The 13,255-nt window shown below is 52.9% G+C and overlaps 1 protein-coding gene across 14 annotated transcripts; it reads left to right on the top strand.

The window, feature by feature from the left end:
• Positions 1-1,589: 1,589 nt before the first annotated feature.
• Positions 1,590-12,551, top strand: BAG6 (BAG cochaperone 6). Of its 14 annotated transcripts, none has more exons than XM_057699259.1 (26): positions 1,590-1,742; positions 2,483-2,603; positions 3,631-3,748; positions 3,865-4,061; positions 4,299-4,352; positions 4,512-4,586; positions 5,206-5,447; positions 5,960-6,089; positions 6,530-6,727; positions 6,945-7,197; positions 7,552-7,629; positions 7,741-7,848; positions 7,970-8,082; positions 8,191-8,278; positions 8,484-8,767; positions 9,170-9,467; positions 9,619-9,788; positions 9,986-10,039; positions 10,171-10,273; positions 10,365-10,489; positions 10,661-10,807; positions 10,908-10,967; positions 11,072-11,215; positions 11,300-11,407; positions 11,930-12,076; positions 12,367-12,551. In XM_057699259.1, the coding sequence occupies exons 2-26, from the start codon at positions 2,496-2,498 to the stop codon at positions 12,460-12,462; spliced, it is 3,498 nt and encodes a 1,165-aa protein (XP_057555242.1). In that variant the 5' UTR covers positions 1,590-1,742; positions 2,483-2,495; the 3' UTR covers positions 12,463-12,551. The 14 variants fall into 14 exon arrangements, with proteins under 14 accessions (XP_057555242.1, XP_057555247.1, XP_057555239.1 ...); XM_057699256.1 differs by having other exon boundaries at positions 1,595-1,854; XM_057699261.1 differs by lacking the exon at positions 1,590-1,742 and adding an exon at positions 1,875-1,962.
• The last annotated feature ends 704 nt before the right edge of the window (positions 12,552-13,255 follow it).

Raw genomic sequence — 13,255 nt, 5'->3', positions numbered from 1 at the left:
GTCGTCTGACACGAGTTCATTCACTCAATGTTTATTACTATAAGAGGCTACATAACTTAGTAGTTAAAGAGAATAGACAGTGGTGTCAGGCAGAGTGGGTCCAAACCCTTGACTCTACTTATAGATCTTGCATTATTAATCTTTATTCCTGTTTTTTCATCTGTAAAATGAGCAAATCATCAATCTCATAGGATTAAAAGAGCTAATGCACATAAAGCCTGTAGCAAAGGCCTGCACATTAAGTCCAAAGTAAATATTCGCTATAATTAATAGTAATGTTTGTAAAGCACTTATTAGTCTCTGCTGGGTATTAAGTTCTCAAGTAATAGGAGATAGATAGGCAAAGAATTGTCAAGAGGCAGTCATTGGGTAGTGCCAAGTGGGTGGAGCAGTTAATGCAATGAAAGGTGGGGCTTCCTCTATATATTATTTATAACCCACAGACTGCCATAAGGGTTTGTTTTGAGAGGTGAAGCTTACTATGGTTTTGCGATTTAGTTAAAAGAATAAAACTTGGGTGATGGCTATATGAGGGTTCATCATTACTGTTTTGGGGTAATGTTTGACATTTTTTATAATAAAAAACTAAAACGCAAGTTATTGGGGCAGTAAAGTAGAAGTGCTTGACCCAAAGGAGTCTGGTAGGCCTGGATTTGTCAGTTCTGCCACTTACATTCGCCTAGGTGTACTCACCTGTAAAATGGATGTAACAGCTATCTCAGATGTTGAAAGGCTTTTAAAACATCACAGTATGTGAAACCCTCAGTAAACTGGCTGGCACAAACTAGGGGCTCACTACACAGGTGCTTACTAGAACTCTTAACTGAAACGACGCTGGGACTTAGGTATAAACTACGAATCCCAGAAAGGATGGGCACCAGAGGCAGGCCACTGGCAGCACCGCGGGGCCCAGGCCCTTGCCCGAGGGGCGGGGGCAGAAGAGGACTGAGGGACGGTAACCCTCCCAGACCTCCGGCCTGCAGAAGCCCTTAGGCGAGTCTTGTTTCGGTCCAGCCTGACTCTATTTGCTCCCAATTCCCAAACTCGGAGGCGTCCTTTTTTCAAAAAGTCCTGAAAGGTAGTAAATCCTTAGCTTCTCCAAAACATGGCGTGCCTCCTCGGCCGCACACCGCCGGGGAAAAACATGGCGCCACAAAACGCCCACAGGGCAAAACCGAGGTCATGCCCAACGACGCCACCGCACGCTAATCGGCTCGAGAACCACCTCCAACCGCCTATGGAAAGGGTGACTTGCGGAGGCGCCGAAAGAGTGGCGTCAGCGAGGACGATGGTAAGAGGCAGACAGAATTCTAGGTGGCCAGGACAGTGCCGCCTCAAATTTTCTGCTGGCCAAGACTTTCACATAGATTAGTGAGACACAATCCCCAGTCTCCGAACTCCAAGACCCATACAACTGTTCAAAGCCTCTCTCGAGGCAGTCGAAGACTCGCACCTGATAATTTTTTTTCAGGCATTTATAGAGGCCACCACAACCCCCTACTGCTTAAGCGCGCGCACGGGAGAAATGGACGGCACCGGCGGGGGTGGGGCGGGGCCTAAGTGTGTACGCATGCGTAGTGCGACGCACGCAAGCGCAGCACGGTCCCCCGGGCGACGGCGGCGGCGGCGGCGGCGGCTCTGCGGGGTGCTCGGCTGCTTCCCATCTAGGCCGGCCCCGGCCCGTGTCGCCCCCAGGAACTCACTGTTTGGGGCCGCGGACTTTCTTGTCGTGCCCCACAAAAGTAAAGCTTGGGGACCTGGGGGGAGCCGGAAGTACCGCCTCGCGATCCCCAAATACTATCGGGGAAACGGAAGTGGCCGTTGGTGGCAGGTTGGGGGAGGCCGGAAGTGACGGTACCGTGGGGAAGTCGGGGGCGGAGCTGCGGGGTGGTGGGGGGTGTGTGTGTGTGTGTGTGTGTGTTTGGTGTGTGTTGGTTGCGCCGCTCTGCTGGAGCACCGAGGGTAGGAGGAAGAGGGAGGCAGTCAGCTAGCCGATCTGGTCCTCCGTGAATGTCCGTCATTTCGGGTCTGTCGTGACTTAGGCGGGTTCGATGGGCGTGGCGTGGCGCGCGTGCGCGAAACCACTTTCTCCGCAGAGTCTGGCGCGACCCTCGCTCTCTCGTTGTCCCAGGGTTTGCGACTTCTCGGGCGCTTGTCCTATCGCCACCGGTGATGATACTGGTCTTGTGTTTCCTTCCTTCCCTGCTTCCTAGCCCAACTGGCCCTCCCTTATTGTGATTGGCATCGTGGAACCCCTCCCACCTGCCGTCCTCCAGCTCCCTGTGCAGTCTATCTTTGCCCTTTGTGTTTCTCACCCTGTGCCCCGGAATCTGAAGGGGGATGGGGGCGGGTGTGAGTGTGTGTGCTTGTGTGGGAGAAACTCTTTAGGTATTGGGGCGGAGTCTCGGGCCGGGGAGGCTTCCGGGTGTATAAAAATATGCTCTGGGCGACAGCGGACCTCCCTCCTAACATTCTTCCTTAGAGAGCTGTCGGCCATGGAGCCCAGTGATAGTACCAGTACCACTATGGAGGAACCTGACAGCTTGGAGGTGCTGGTGAAGACCCTGGACTCTCAGACCCGGACCTTTATTGTGGGGTCCCAGGTGAGACCCCAGTACTTCTGGGAGACACCTATTAACTCTTCGTTTTGTAGGTTCCTTATTCTGAGAGAAGAGCCTAATTTTCTGGTTTTCAAATTTTCTTTCATTGATTCCTTTGTTCATATTGTAGCCAGAACATTTTCTGATGTTTCCTCTATAGTTTTTGTTGGGGAGGGCAGATTTTCTTATGCCTTTCTCCACCTGGATAAAACTCAGTGTAGAGGGAAAGAGGGAAGGAGGAATTTGTATGCCAGCATCATAGATGAACCCCAGCCCCAAGGGACAGACGTGGCTCCTGCCTTTGTGAAGGGAAAGAGAACACGCAGACCTAAAGTGCACGTGTGTCTTATAAACAAAAATTAGTGAGGTTTATATTGTGTTTTTAAAGGAGAGAAATCAGATCCTATACTGCTCATAATGCTGGTAGAGCCCTAATAGATAAAATCGTGAGGAGGTTGATCCGCAGTTTTAAAACATGGTGTTACATGTATTTGAGGAAACCATATAGGCTTGTGTGATTAGGTGTACGTGAACAGCTTGGTACTCCTCAAGAGTCGGTTATTTAGTTAGGAAAAATGTTTCTCTGATTTGTCCCTTTTTCTTTCTAATTGCTTGAGTCTGCCTTCCTTAACTTGATTCTCTATTCCATCTTCTTTGTCACTACTTTTATCTTTGATGTTACAGTGTTGTATCATTTTGTGTTTGAGGAGGGGTCGCTGGTATCTTTAGACAGACACATTCCTTTGGGAGCCAGGCGGAGAAGGAGAGAAGAGAATGTCAGTTGGCTTTTTTGTTTTTCAGCCCTGTAGTTTTCTCATAGGTCTATAACCTGAAGTTCCTGATGTTTATGTATTTTAACAGGTGTTGCCTTAGTTCAGGGCTTTACACGATAATTACCTCACAATTAAGACAGATAGGTAGTGATTTTATGATGGGATGGTTTTTACCCCTTACAAGTCAGTTGTTCCTCTTCCATCCTTCCTTTATCTTCCATTCCCTGATTCCTATTCATGTCTCTTCTTCCTTACAGATGAATGTAAAGGAGTTTAAGGAGCACATTGCTGCCTCTGTCAGCATCCCATCTGAGAAACAACGGCTTATCTACCAGGGACGAGTTCTGCAGGATGATAAGAAGCTCCAGGAATATAGTAAGGGCGTGGGGGAGGCAGTTCACAGAGCTTGAGGCTGCTTTCCAGAGGGATGAACTGAGGCTATGGGTTTCCCTGATCATATAATGTTTTGGTGTGTATCTTTTTTTCTGTAGATGTTGGGGGAAAGGTTATCCACCTTGTGGAACGTGCTCCTCCTCAGACTCAGCTCCCTTCTGGAGCATCTTCTGGAACAGGGTCTGCCTCAGCCACCCATGGTGGGGGACCCCCACCTGGTACTCGGGGGCCTGGGGCCTCTGTTCATGACCGGAATGCCAACAGCTATGTCATGGTTGGAACCTTCAATCTTCCTGTAAGCTTGTGTTTCACATGGGAGGGTTTTTGTGGGGGTAGTTTTGGTTGTGGTAGCAACCAAGCACTTATAAGACAGGTATCTCAGTCTTTAGATTGGGTTTGGAGGGCCCTGTGGTCTGATAATGGCCTCAGTCTTTGAGGAGATAGAGGTTGGGGCTCCAGAGAATCTGTTGGAAGTGGAGGAGGCCTTAGTATTTGACTTCTCCCAGAGCAACTTCCCTTACCCTTTCCCCAGAGTGACGGCTCTGCTGTGGATGTTCACATCAACATGGAACAGGCCCCGATTCAGGTATCACGGGGCCTGGGAGGGTCAGGGAAGGGGATCTGGGAGAAGGAGGCCATGAAGTGGGAGGAGATCTGGCTGAGGAGGTGGCTGGGACCTGGTTTAATAGATGGTGGAGCTCGTGGCTTTATTTCCGACCTGTCCTGATTTTCCCTCTCGTTGTAGAGTGAGCCCCGAGTACGGCTGGTGATGGCTCAGCACATGATCCGGGATATACAGACCTTACTATCCCGGATGGAGGTGAGTGGGCCAGGCTGGCTAGGGTTTGTCTGTCTCACCCCAGCCTCCCTGCCTACTCTTTTCTCTCAGCCTGGGGGTGAGGGCGTGACTGGCCACATCCACTGGATTCTCCCCTCCTAATCTAGGCTCTTCTCTGCAATTTTCACTCTTGTAAGCAGAAAAAGTATCTTTGTGAGATTGTCGCGTCCCTGCCAGTCCTCTGAGTACCTGGTATCTGGGAAGTTTGTTGCAGACTTGTCAGATGATTCTCACGGCATCTCTTTTCAATTAAATAAGGATTCCATGCTTTTCTATTCTTTGTTTATTTTTTGGTTATCATATTTGATACTGGGATGGCCTAACTTCATTAGTTTGTATTTGTAACCACTGGTCTTTCCTTCTCTCTTGGAGGTTAGGAAATCACAATCCCTACTTTTTGTTAGTAATTTGTTTACAAGTATTACAGATATTTATCATGCGTCTAACTTGTATAAGTCTTAGGGGGTCAAAGGTGATGCAGAGTCCTGCTTTCAGGGAGCCTAGTTAGTGCACCTTTTCCGCTCAGTCTGCTTTGACCTGAGTAATCTTCTGCTGCGGTCTCATCTTGCTTTTTGGTGTCCTGACCCTTCTCCACCTTCAGTGTCGAGGGGGGCCCCAAGCCCAGCACAGTCAGCCGCCGCCACAGATGCCAGCTGCGGCCCCGGAGCCAGTAGCCTTGAGCTCTCCAACGTCAGAACCGGTCGAAAGTGAAGTGCCTCCTCGGGAGCCCATGGAGGCGGAAGAAGTGGAGGAGCGTGCACCTGCTGCTCAGAGCCCAGAGCTCACCCCTTCTGGCCCAGCCCCAGCGGGCCCAGCACCTGCCCCAGAGACAAATGCACCCAAGTGAGAGATGGAGGGAAACTTTTGGGATAGGGGTGGGCTGGGGATTCTGAGTGAAATATGAGGGCCAGGAAAGGTCTGATGGAAGAGAAAGGGTTGCTTAGAGGTTGTACCTGTAGAGTTAGTGTTGAGGGGCAGTGGGGGGCTCTGAAGTAGGAAATGAGGTTAGGACTGGCCACTGAGCCAGAAGCACTGCTCTCCCTGAGGCAAGGAAATCCAAATGGTGCTTCCTGAGCCTGATCAAGATTCTCTGTCCTCAGTTCACACAGGCCCTGTCTGTTTTTTAGAGTTAGTGTTTTGCCATTGTAGGTACAGGATTGTATGGTGGGGAGAGTGGAAGCAGTTTATTTTTCTCTCTGCTTCTTCCCCTTGATGGGGTTAAAGAACCGAAGCTCTGCGAATTCAGGAAGGGGTTGGGCCAGGGGTCTGGGAGGCCAGGAAAAGGTAGGGCAGACATGGTGAGGTTGGGAATCTGAGGGAAGCCTTGGCTCACTGCCCCTTGGGGTTGCCCACAGCCATCCTTCCCCTGCGGAGTATGTCGAGGTGCTTCAGGAGCTGCAGCGGCTTGAGAGCCGCCTCCAGCCCTTCCTGCAGCGCTACTATGAGGTTCTGGGTGCCGCTGCCACTACGGACTACAACAACAATGTGAGCCCGCCCACCCCCTCACCTCCAGCACTCCCCAGATGGAGCAGTGTGAAATGTAGATCACCCCTTTCCCTAAAAAAAAGACATTGTCTCTGACAAAATGGTTCTCTTTAGATGTGGAAGTAAGTGATCTTTTCCTCCCTGATAACCTTTATAATGGCCACCCTCTTGATCCCGTGAGTTATTCAGGAAGTCTATAAAGTAAGGGAGATAAGCAGGTGATAGCTTTTTGATCCTCTGTAGGACTTGTTTTATCAGGAAGCTATTTATGTGTATAAAATAGAATTTACTTGCAAAGACTTGGTTTATACAGAAGCTTCAAAGGATGTACCAGAAGACGTAGAGGATGTGATAATCTCAAGAAGGTGTTGTTTTTGTTAGTGAAGTGGATTCCAGCCTAATGTTTTCTGCTTTTCTGTGTTTGGCCCTGGGGAGTACAGCAAGAGGGCCGTGAAGAGGATCAGCGCTTGATCAACTTGGTGGGGGAGAGCCTGCGGCTGCTGGGCAACACCTTTGTGGCGCTGTCTGATCTGCGTTGCAATCTGGCCTGTGCGCCCCCCCGTCACCTGCATGTGGTCCGGCCCATGTCTCACTACACCACCCCCATGGTGCTCCAGCAGGCAGCCATCCCCATCCAGGTGGGTCAGGGGAGCCTGGCCTGAGGGACAATGGAGGGCTGTTGCTGGAGTAATCCAGCATAGCTGTTGGGCTCAAAGGAGGTTAGAAGGGGAGCAGGCTTTGGAAACCTGGTGACGCAGGATTGGGGAGACTTTAGAAGTACAGTATATTGTGGGGTGCGCTGGGTTAGGCTCTGATGTTTTTCTCACTTCCGCGCCATCCATTTCTATTGTCCAGATCAACGTGGGCACCACCGTGACCATGACGGGGAATGGAACTCGGCCCCCCCCGACTCCCAGTGCGGAGGCACCTCCGCCTGGTCCTGGGCAGGCCTCGTCCCTGGCCCCCTCTTCTACCACCGTCGAGTCTTCGACTGAGGGGGCTCCCCCGCCAGGGCCAGCTCCCCCCCCGACCGCCAGCCACCCGAGGGTCATCCGGATTTCCCACCAGAGTGTGGAACCCGTGGTCATGATGCACATGAACATTCAAGGTGAGTTGGGAACAGTGGCCGGCAGAGAAGAACATTGCGATGCTGGAGGTGGGGTTGGCGCTGAGGTGTGAGGGCGCCAGGGTGGGGAAGGAGAGGCCAGGGCTGCTGGCGGTAGCAGAGGGACCAGAGCCGAAGCTCTTTTTGTTGGCATGTGTGGGGAGGGGCAGGAAGAACTACTTGTCCTTGGAGAGTTGTTTGTGTGGTGAAGGGAGCGTCTCCTCCTTGTCTAGATGGACTGAAAGGCAGGCTTTCTGGTCAGAGGAGTGGAGGCCTGAAGCATGCTGATCTCAGGAGGATACAGTTAGGCCTTGGCCCCGCCTGTCTCAGGGCCACTCTCTCTGTCTCCTTGCCCAGATTCTGGCACACAGCCTGGTGGAGTTCCGAGTGCTCCCACTGGCCCCCTAGGACCCCCTGGTCATGGCCAGACCCTGGGTAAGAGTGAGGGCATCAGAGCAGGCTGAGCTCTGGGTAGAGAAGGGGTTGGGCCGAGTGGGTGGGTTGAAGGGGGTCCAGGTTCATGGTTACATCAGACCCACCCCCCAGGCTCCACCCTCATCCAGCTGCCCTCCCTGCCCCCTGAGTTCATGCACGCCGTCGCCCACCAGATCACACATCAGGCCATAGTGGCAGCTGTTGCCTCCATGGCCGCAGGTAATGACCTGAAAGGGAAGCCTGGGAGGTGGGGCCCAGTCCATCGTGGTGGGCGTCGTCCGCTGGCAGGCAAGGACCCGGCCCTCAGCCCTCTCCGGTCTTTCCCCTCTGCCACCCGCAGGACAGCAGGTGCCGGGCTTCCCGACAGCTCCCACGCGGGTGGTGATTGCCCGGCCCACCCCTCCGCAGGCTCGGCCTTCCCATCCTGGGGGGCCCCCAGTCTCTGGGGCTCTGGTGAGTAGGGGTGGGGGAGTTCCACTGGGGAAGAGCGTGGGGAGAAAATCCTGTGGTGGGGCATGCGGAGGCCAAGACTGAAAGCCTGCCCCTCTCCTCTCCCCTCAGCCGGGTGCTGGGCTGGGTACCAATGCCTCTTTAGCCCAGATGGTGAGCGGCCTCGTGGGGCAGCTTCTTATGCAGCCTGTCCTTGTGGGTGAGTCCTTGTTCTTCCCCACCTCAAACTGAAGAGGTTTCCATGGCTCTGAAGGCTGATGCTCCCTTCCTGGTCTCCTCACTGGCACTTCCCAGTTTTCTCCGTATTCCTTTCTTCTTGCTTTCCTACTGGGAAGACCAGAATGGAGATGCTGTGGGGGCTTGTTTTTCTTGAGATTTCAACTTTCTTCTTTTGGTCCCTATAGCTCAGGGGACCCCAGGAATGGCTCCACCTCCAGCACCTGCCACTGCGTCAGCCAGTGCCGGCACCACCAACACAGCTACCACGGCTGGCCCTGCCCCTGGGGGGCCCGCCCAGCCTCCACCCCCTCAACCCTCCGCCTCTGATCTTCAGTTCTCTCAGCTCCTGGGGAACCTGCTGGGGCCTGCAGGGCCAGGGGCTGGAGGGCCTGGCATGGCTTCTCCCACCATTACTGTGGCGATGCCTGGTGTCCCTGCCTTTCTCCAGGGCATGACTGATTTCTTGCAGGTGAGTGGCCGGCCTGCTCTTCACTTCACCCTTCCTATTCCTGAGCCCAGTCAGGCACTGGAGTCTTGTTGCCATTATGTTGCCACTTGGAAGGAGCCTTGGGAATTTATTGACTCAGAACCCTCCATTCTGGAGGTGAAGAAAACAGGCCTCAGAGAGAGAAGCATAGTAATCTGTGTTACTGCTTTCTGACCTAACCCATTCAGACGCAGAGAGGTGGCTGCTCAACCCGCCTCTGCTCTGGAGAAGCTACCATGTTTCTTCTGCTTTAAGGCGCAAAGACTGGAATAGAGCTCCACGTTTTCCAGGCCCCTGTTGATTTGTGCCTTTCTGATGCCAGTTTATGTCATTGTCCCCATTCTCATTTCATCTTCTGTTCTTTATTCTTTCTCCGTTGGCCAGGCAACACAAACGGGCGCTCCCCCCCCTCCGCCACCTCCACCCCCACCCCCGCCTCCAGCTCCAGAGCAGCAGACAGCGCCCCCACCAGGGTCCCCTTCGGGTGGCGCAGGAAGTCCTGGAGGCCTGGGTCCTGAGAGCCTGCCGCTGGAGTTTTTCACCTCAGTGGTGCAGGGTGTGCTGAGTTCCCTGCTGGGCTCCCTGGGGGCTCGGGCTGGCAGCAGTGAAAGTATTGCTGCTTTCATACAACGCCTCAGTGGATCCAGCAACATCTTTGAGCCTGGGGCTGATGGGGCTCTCGGTGAGCAGATGGGGGTGCCTTGGTCTTCTCTAGGGAGGGGCAACCAGGGGAAGGTAGATGGCCTTTGTTTAGGGGTATTGCCAAGGTGGGGTGAGGCTGATGGGCAGGCCATGTGACAAAGGCTATTGCTGACTTCTGCTCCTGTCCCTAGGATTCTTTGGGGCCCTGCTCTCTCTTCTGTGCCAGAACTTTTCCATGGTGGATGTGGTGATGCTTCTCCATGGGCATTTCCAGCCACTGCAGCGGCTGCAGCCCCAGCTGCGATCTTTCTTCCACCAGCACTACCTGGGTGGCCAGGAGCCCACAGCTGGTAACATCCGGGTAAATGAAGACCTTGGGCCCAGAGCTCTTCTCTATCTCACCTTCAGTTCCTTATTCCTAACTTTATCCATTGCTTAAAGATATGACTGCCCCAGCCCAAGCCGTGGGCTTGGTGGGGGAGGAGGGGTACGTGTCTTGAGGGTGGGGCTTTGTTCTAAACCTCTGCTGTTCTCTCCTCCCTCCCTGCCAACTCCTAGACGGCAACCCACACATTGATCACAGGGCTAGAAGAATACGTGCGGGAGAGTTTTGTGAGTAACGCTTCCCCATCCCCTCCTTTCCTGGCTCTGGTCAGGATGGCTGCTATTTCAACTGTGTCCTGCACGAGTCCCAGTCACTCAGGGTTTCTGATTTGAGGTTCTATGTGTGTCTTGTTTCTTAGTCTTTGGTACAAGTTCAGCCAGGTGTGGACATCATCCGGACAAACCTGGAATTTCTCCAAGAGCAATTCAATAGCATTGCTGCTCACGTGATGCACTGCACAGGTCAGGGGCTGGCTGGGCCTGGGTGAGTGGGGCATGTTGGTTGTGCAGGGCTGCCAGGTGCCAGCATTCCGTCCTTATGTCTTGCCCACAGACAGCGGATTTGGGGCCCGTTTGCTGGAGCTGTGTAACCAGGGCCTGTTTGAATGCCTGGCCCTGAACTTGCACTGCTTGGGGGGACAGCAGATGGAGCTTGCTGCTGTCATCAATGGCCGAATTGTAAGCATCACCCAGCCCCAGATCCCCAGCCTTTTATTTCCTCAGGTTTCTGTTTTCTTTGGTATCCTGCAGTTTTTTTTTCCCCCCACCAAATTGCCATCCTTTACTCTTTGGTACCTTTCAAAAGCTGGTTGAGGGTTTTGTGTTCCAAGTCTGCTTTCTGCCCCACAGCGTCGCATGTCTCGTGGAGTGAATCCGTCATTGGTGAGCTGGCTGACCACTATGATGGGACTAAGGCTTCAGGTGGTACTGGAGCACATGCCTGTAGGCCCTGATGCCATCCTCAGATATGTTCGCAGGGTTGGTGATCCCCCCCAGGTAAGGGACCTGATGGGCTATGGGGTCAGGGGGCTTGAGGGAACTGGGGAGATCTGAGAGGGCCTTTTGTGGTGTTCTCCATCTCTGTCCCTTTCCACAGACACTTTCTGAGGAGCCAATGGAAGTTCAGGGATCAGAAAGAACTTCCCCTGAGCCTCAGGTACCAGGGAGAGATTGAGGAGCCAGATAATGTGGAGTGGAGGGCTGGAAGGGCTGGAGGCTGAGAATTCTGAAGCCTGGGTCTTCCCACTCTCTGACTCCCAGCGGGAGAATGCTTCCCCAGCCCCTGGAACAACAGCAGAAGAGGCCATGTCCCGAGGTCCACCTCCTGCTCCTGAGGGGGGTTCCCGAGACGAACAGGATGGAGCTTCAGCTGAGACAGAACCTTGGGCAGCTGCAGTCCCCCCAGTGAGTGCCAGGAGGTGGTCCGGTGAGCTAAGGCAGCTGAAAGTTGTGGGGATTACTACTTTCTCAACATTTTTTCCTCCCCAGGAATGGGTCCCTATCATCCAGCAGGACATTCAGAGCCAGCGGAAGGTGAAACCGCAGCCCCCCCTGAGCGATGCCTACCTCAGTGGTATGCCTGCCAAGAGACGCAAGGTTGGTTTGCCTTTTCCCTGAGGATCCCTTTATCCAAGTTCCCGTTGTACTTAGAATCAAATGAATTAGAGTTGGGAGGAGGTTTTCCTAGGTTAGTCCCTTCATTTGATTGACGAGGAAACCTTTCTGGGACTTAGACTTGGTCATAGTTGTTGCCCCACACCTTTACATTAGTCTGTCAGCAGTCCTGTCATCCCTCCGTTGCCTGATCCCCATGTGACTAGGGCCCATCTGTCTTAAAGTGGGCTTCCTCTTGTGGACTAGCTAGCTGTGAATGCTGGATGGCTAGACCCATCCTGCCCTTCTTGTTTTGAAGACCAAGTCCAGCACATTCAAATGCTGTTTTGGGCCAGAGCCAAACAAAATCAGGAAGGCATTTCTGCTGTCAAAAACTACACGTAGACTGTATCCCTTCTCTCCGCTAGCATGGAGACTCAGTGGTTGACTCATGGAAAGGGTGAGCGGGGTGGTGGCACTGGATCTGACGTTGATCCTCTTTTCCCTCTCAACCCCGTCCCCCAGACGATGCAGGGTGAGGGCCCCCAGCTGCTTCTCTCAGAGGCCGTGAGCCGGGCAGCTAAGGCAGCCGGAGCTCGGCCCCTGACGAGCCCCGAGAGCCTGAGCCGGGACCTGGAGGCACCAGAGGTTCAGGAGAGCTACAGGCAGCAGGTGCCCCCACCTTGAAGCAGCATAGGGATGGTCTAGTGGGAGGGGTTGGGCTAGGGTCCCTCTTCCCTGGATCCCTTCAGAGATGAACTGGTCAGTCTGGGGCTACCACTTGGTTTTAAAATTTTTCCCTAGTGGCATCCGGGAAGGCTTAGTGATGCCATATTGGGCTGCTGCACAGTACATGGCTGGTGGGGAAATGTTAGCTCCTGAGGGGTGGCTTTGTGTGCTTACTGGGATCCTAGAGGCTGGGCCAGTACCACACCAACCTGCTTTGCTCTCTCTCTCTCTAGCTCCGGGCTGATATACAAAAGCGACTGCAGGAGGACCCTAACTACAGCCCCCAGCGCTTCCCTAATGCCCAGAGGGCCTTTGCTGACGATCCCTAGCTCTTTGCTCCATGGCCCTTCATCATCAGGGGACCATTTCCCCCTTCCTCCTTCACAGTATTTAAGAAATAAAGTCAGATTTTCCTGGCTCTTTTGGTCTTTAAATTGTCTTCATTAAGTAGTCTAAGCCCCTTAATCGTCTATGAACTTGGTTTTATAAATTCCCAGGAACCCAGCTATACTAGGCAGCTTTTAACATCTCATGTTTTACCGTTCATGTAGTACAACACTCAAGTGTACAAGCCTGTTTTGAGGTTGGTCATTTTCAAGGAACACTCTGCAAAAGCATATAAATGAGATGAAAGAAACTTACTGCAGGTGCATGCTAGGATAGGGCTCTCAATCTCTGTAAAACTATTTGCCAAGCAGCTTGCAAACCTATAGTCTTCTTGACTAGCATGCAGTGGTACCAGTGTAACTCAACCAAGTTTGACTATGGTGGAACTGGTTTACCCTGTTCAAGGAGCCCAAGTTCAAGCCCTGCACTTGAACACTATGACAGCTGTAAAGGCACTTCCTGTTCGTGGACAGAACCAAAGTAACGTGTGGCTGCTACTCCTTTTGAGACACAGTTGCTGTCCCCCTCCCCCTTTTAGCTAGCTTAGCAGTGGACTAGAATGTGGCAGAAACCTAAGGCCAGGTCATAAGCTTTGCAGCTTCTGCCCAGACCTCTTGGAACACTGCCTCAGAGACATAAAAGGCCTATAGAGAAGCCATGTAGAGACACTGGTTGACAATCCAATGGAGTTCTACCTTCCAGATGTCCCACCATGGCCCCAGACGTGTCAGCAAA

The sequence above is a fragment of the Hippopotamus amphibius genome, chromosome 11 (assembly GCF_030028045.1).
Source record: "Hippopotamus amphibius kiboko isolate mHipAmp2 chromosome 11, mHipAmp2.hap2, whole genome shotgun sequence".
Taxonomy (NCBI): domain Eukaryota; kingdom Metazoa; phylum Chordata; class Mammalia; order Artiodactyla; family Hippopotamidae; genus Hippopotamus; species Hippopotamus amphibius.
The sequence above is the reverse complement of the archived record's forward strand: the minus strand, read 5'-3'. Positions and strand labels throughout refer to the sequence as shown.

Coding starts and splice junctions, on each gene's coding strand:
- BAG6 (XM_057699259.1), top strand. CDS start 2,496: ATGGAGCCCAGTGATAGTACCAGTACCACTATGGAGGAACCTGACAGC. Junction 9,468..9,618: donor TGGGGCTGATGGGGCTCTCG/GTGAGCAGATGG, acceptor TCCTGTCCCTAG/GATTCTTTGGGGCCCTGCTC. Junction 9,789..9,985: donor CCACAGCTGGTAACATCCGG/GTAAATGAAGAC, acceptor GCCAACTCCTAG/ACGGCAACCCACACATTGAT.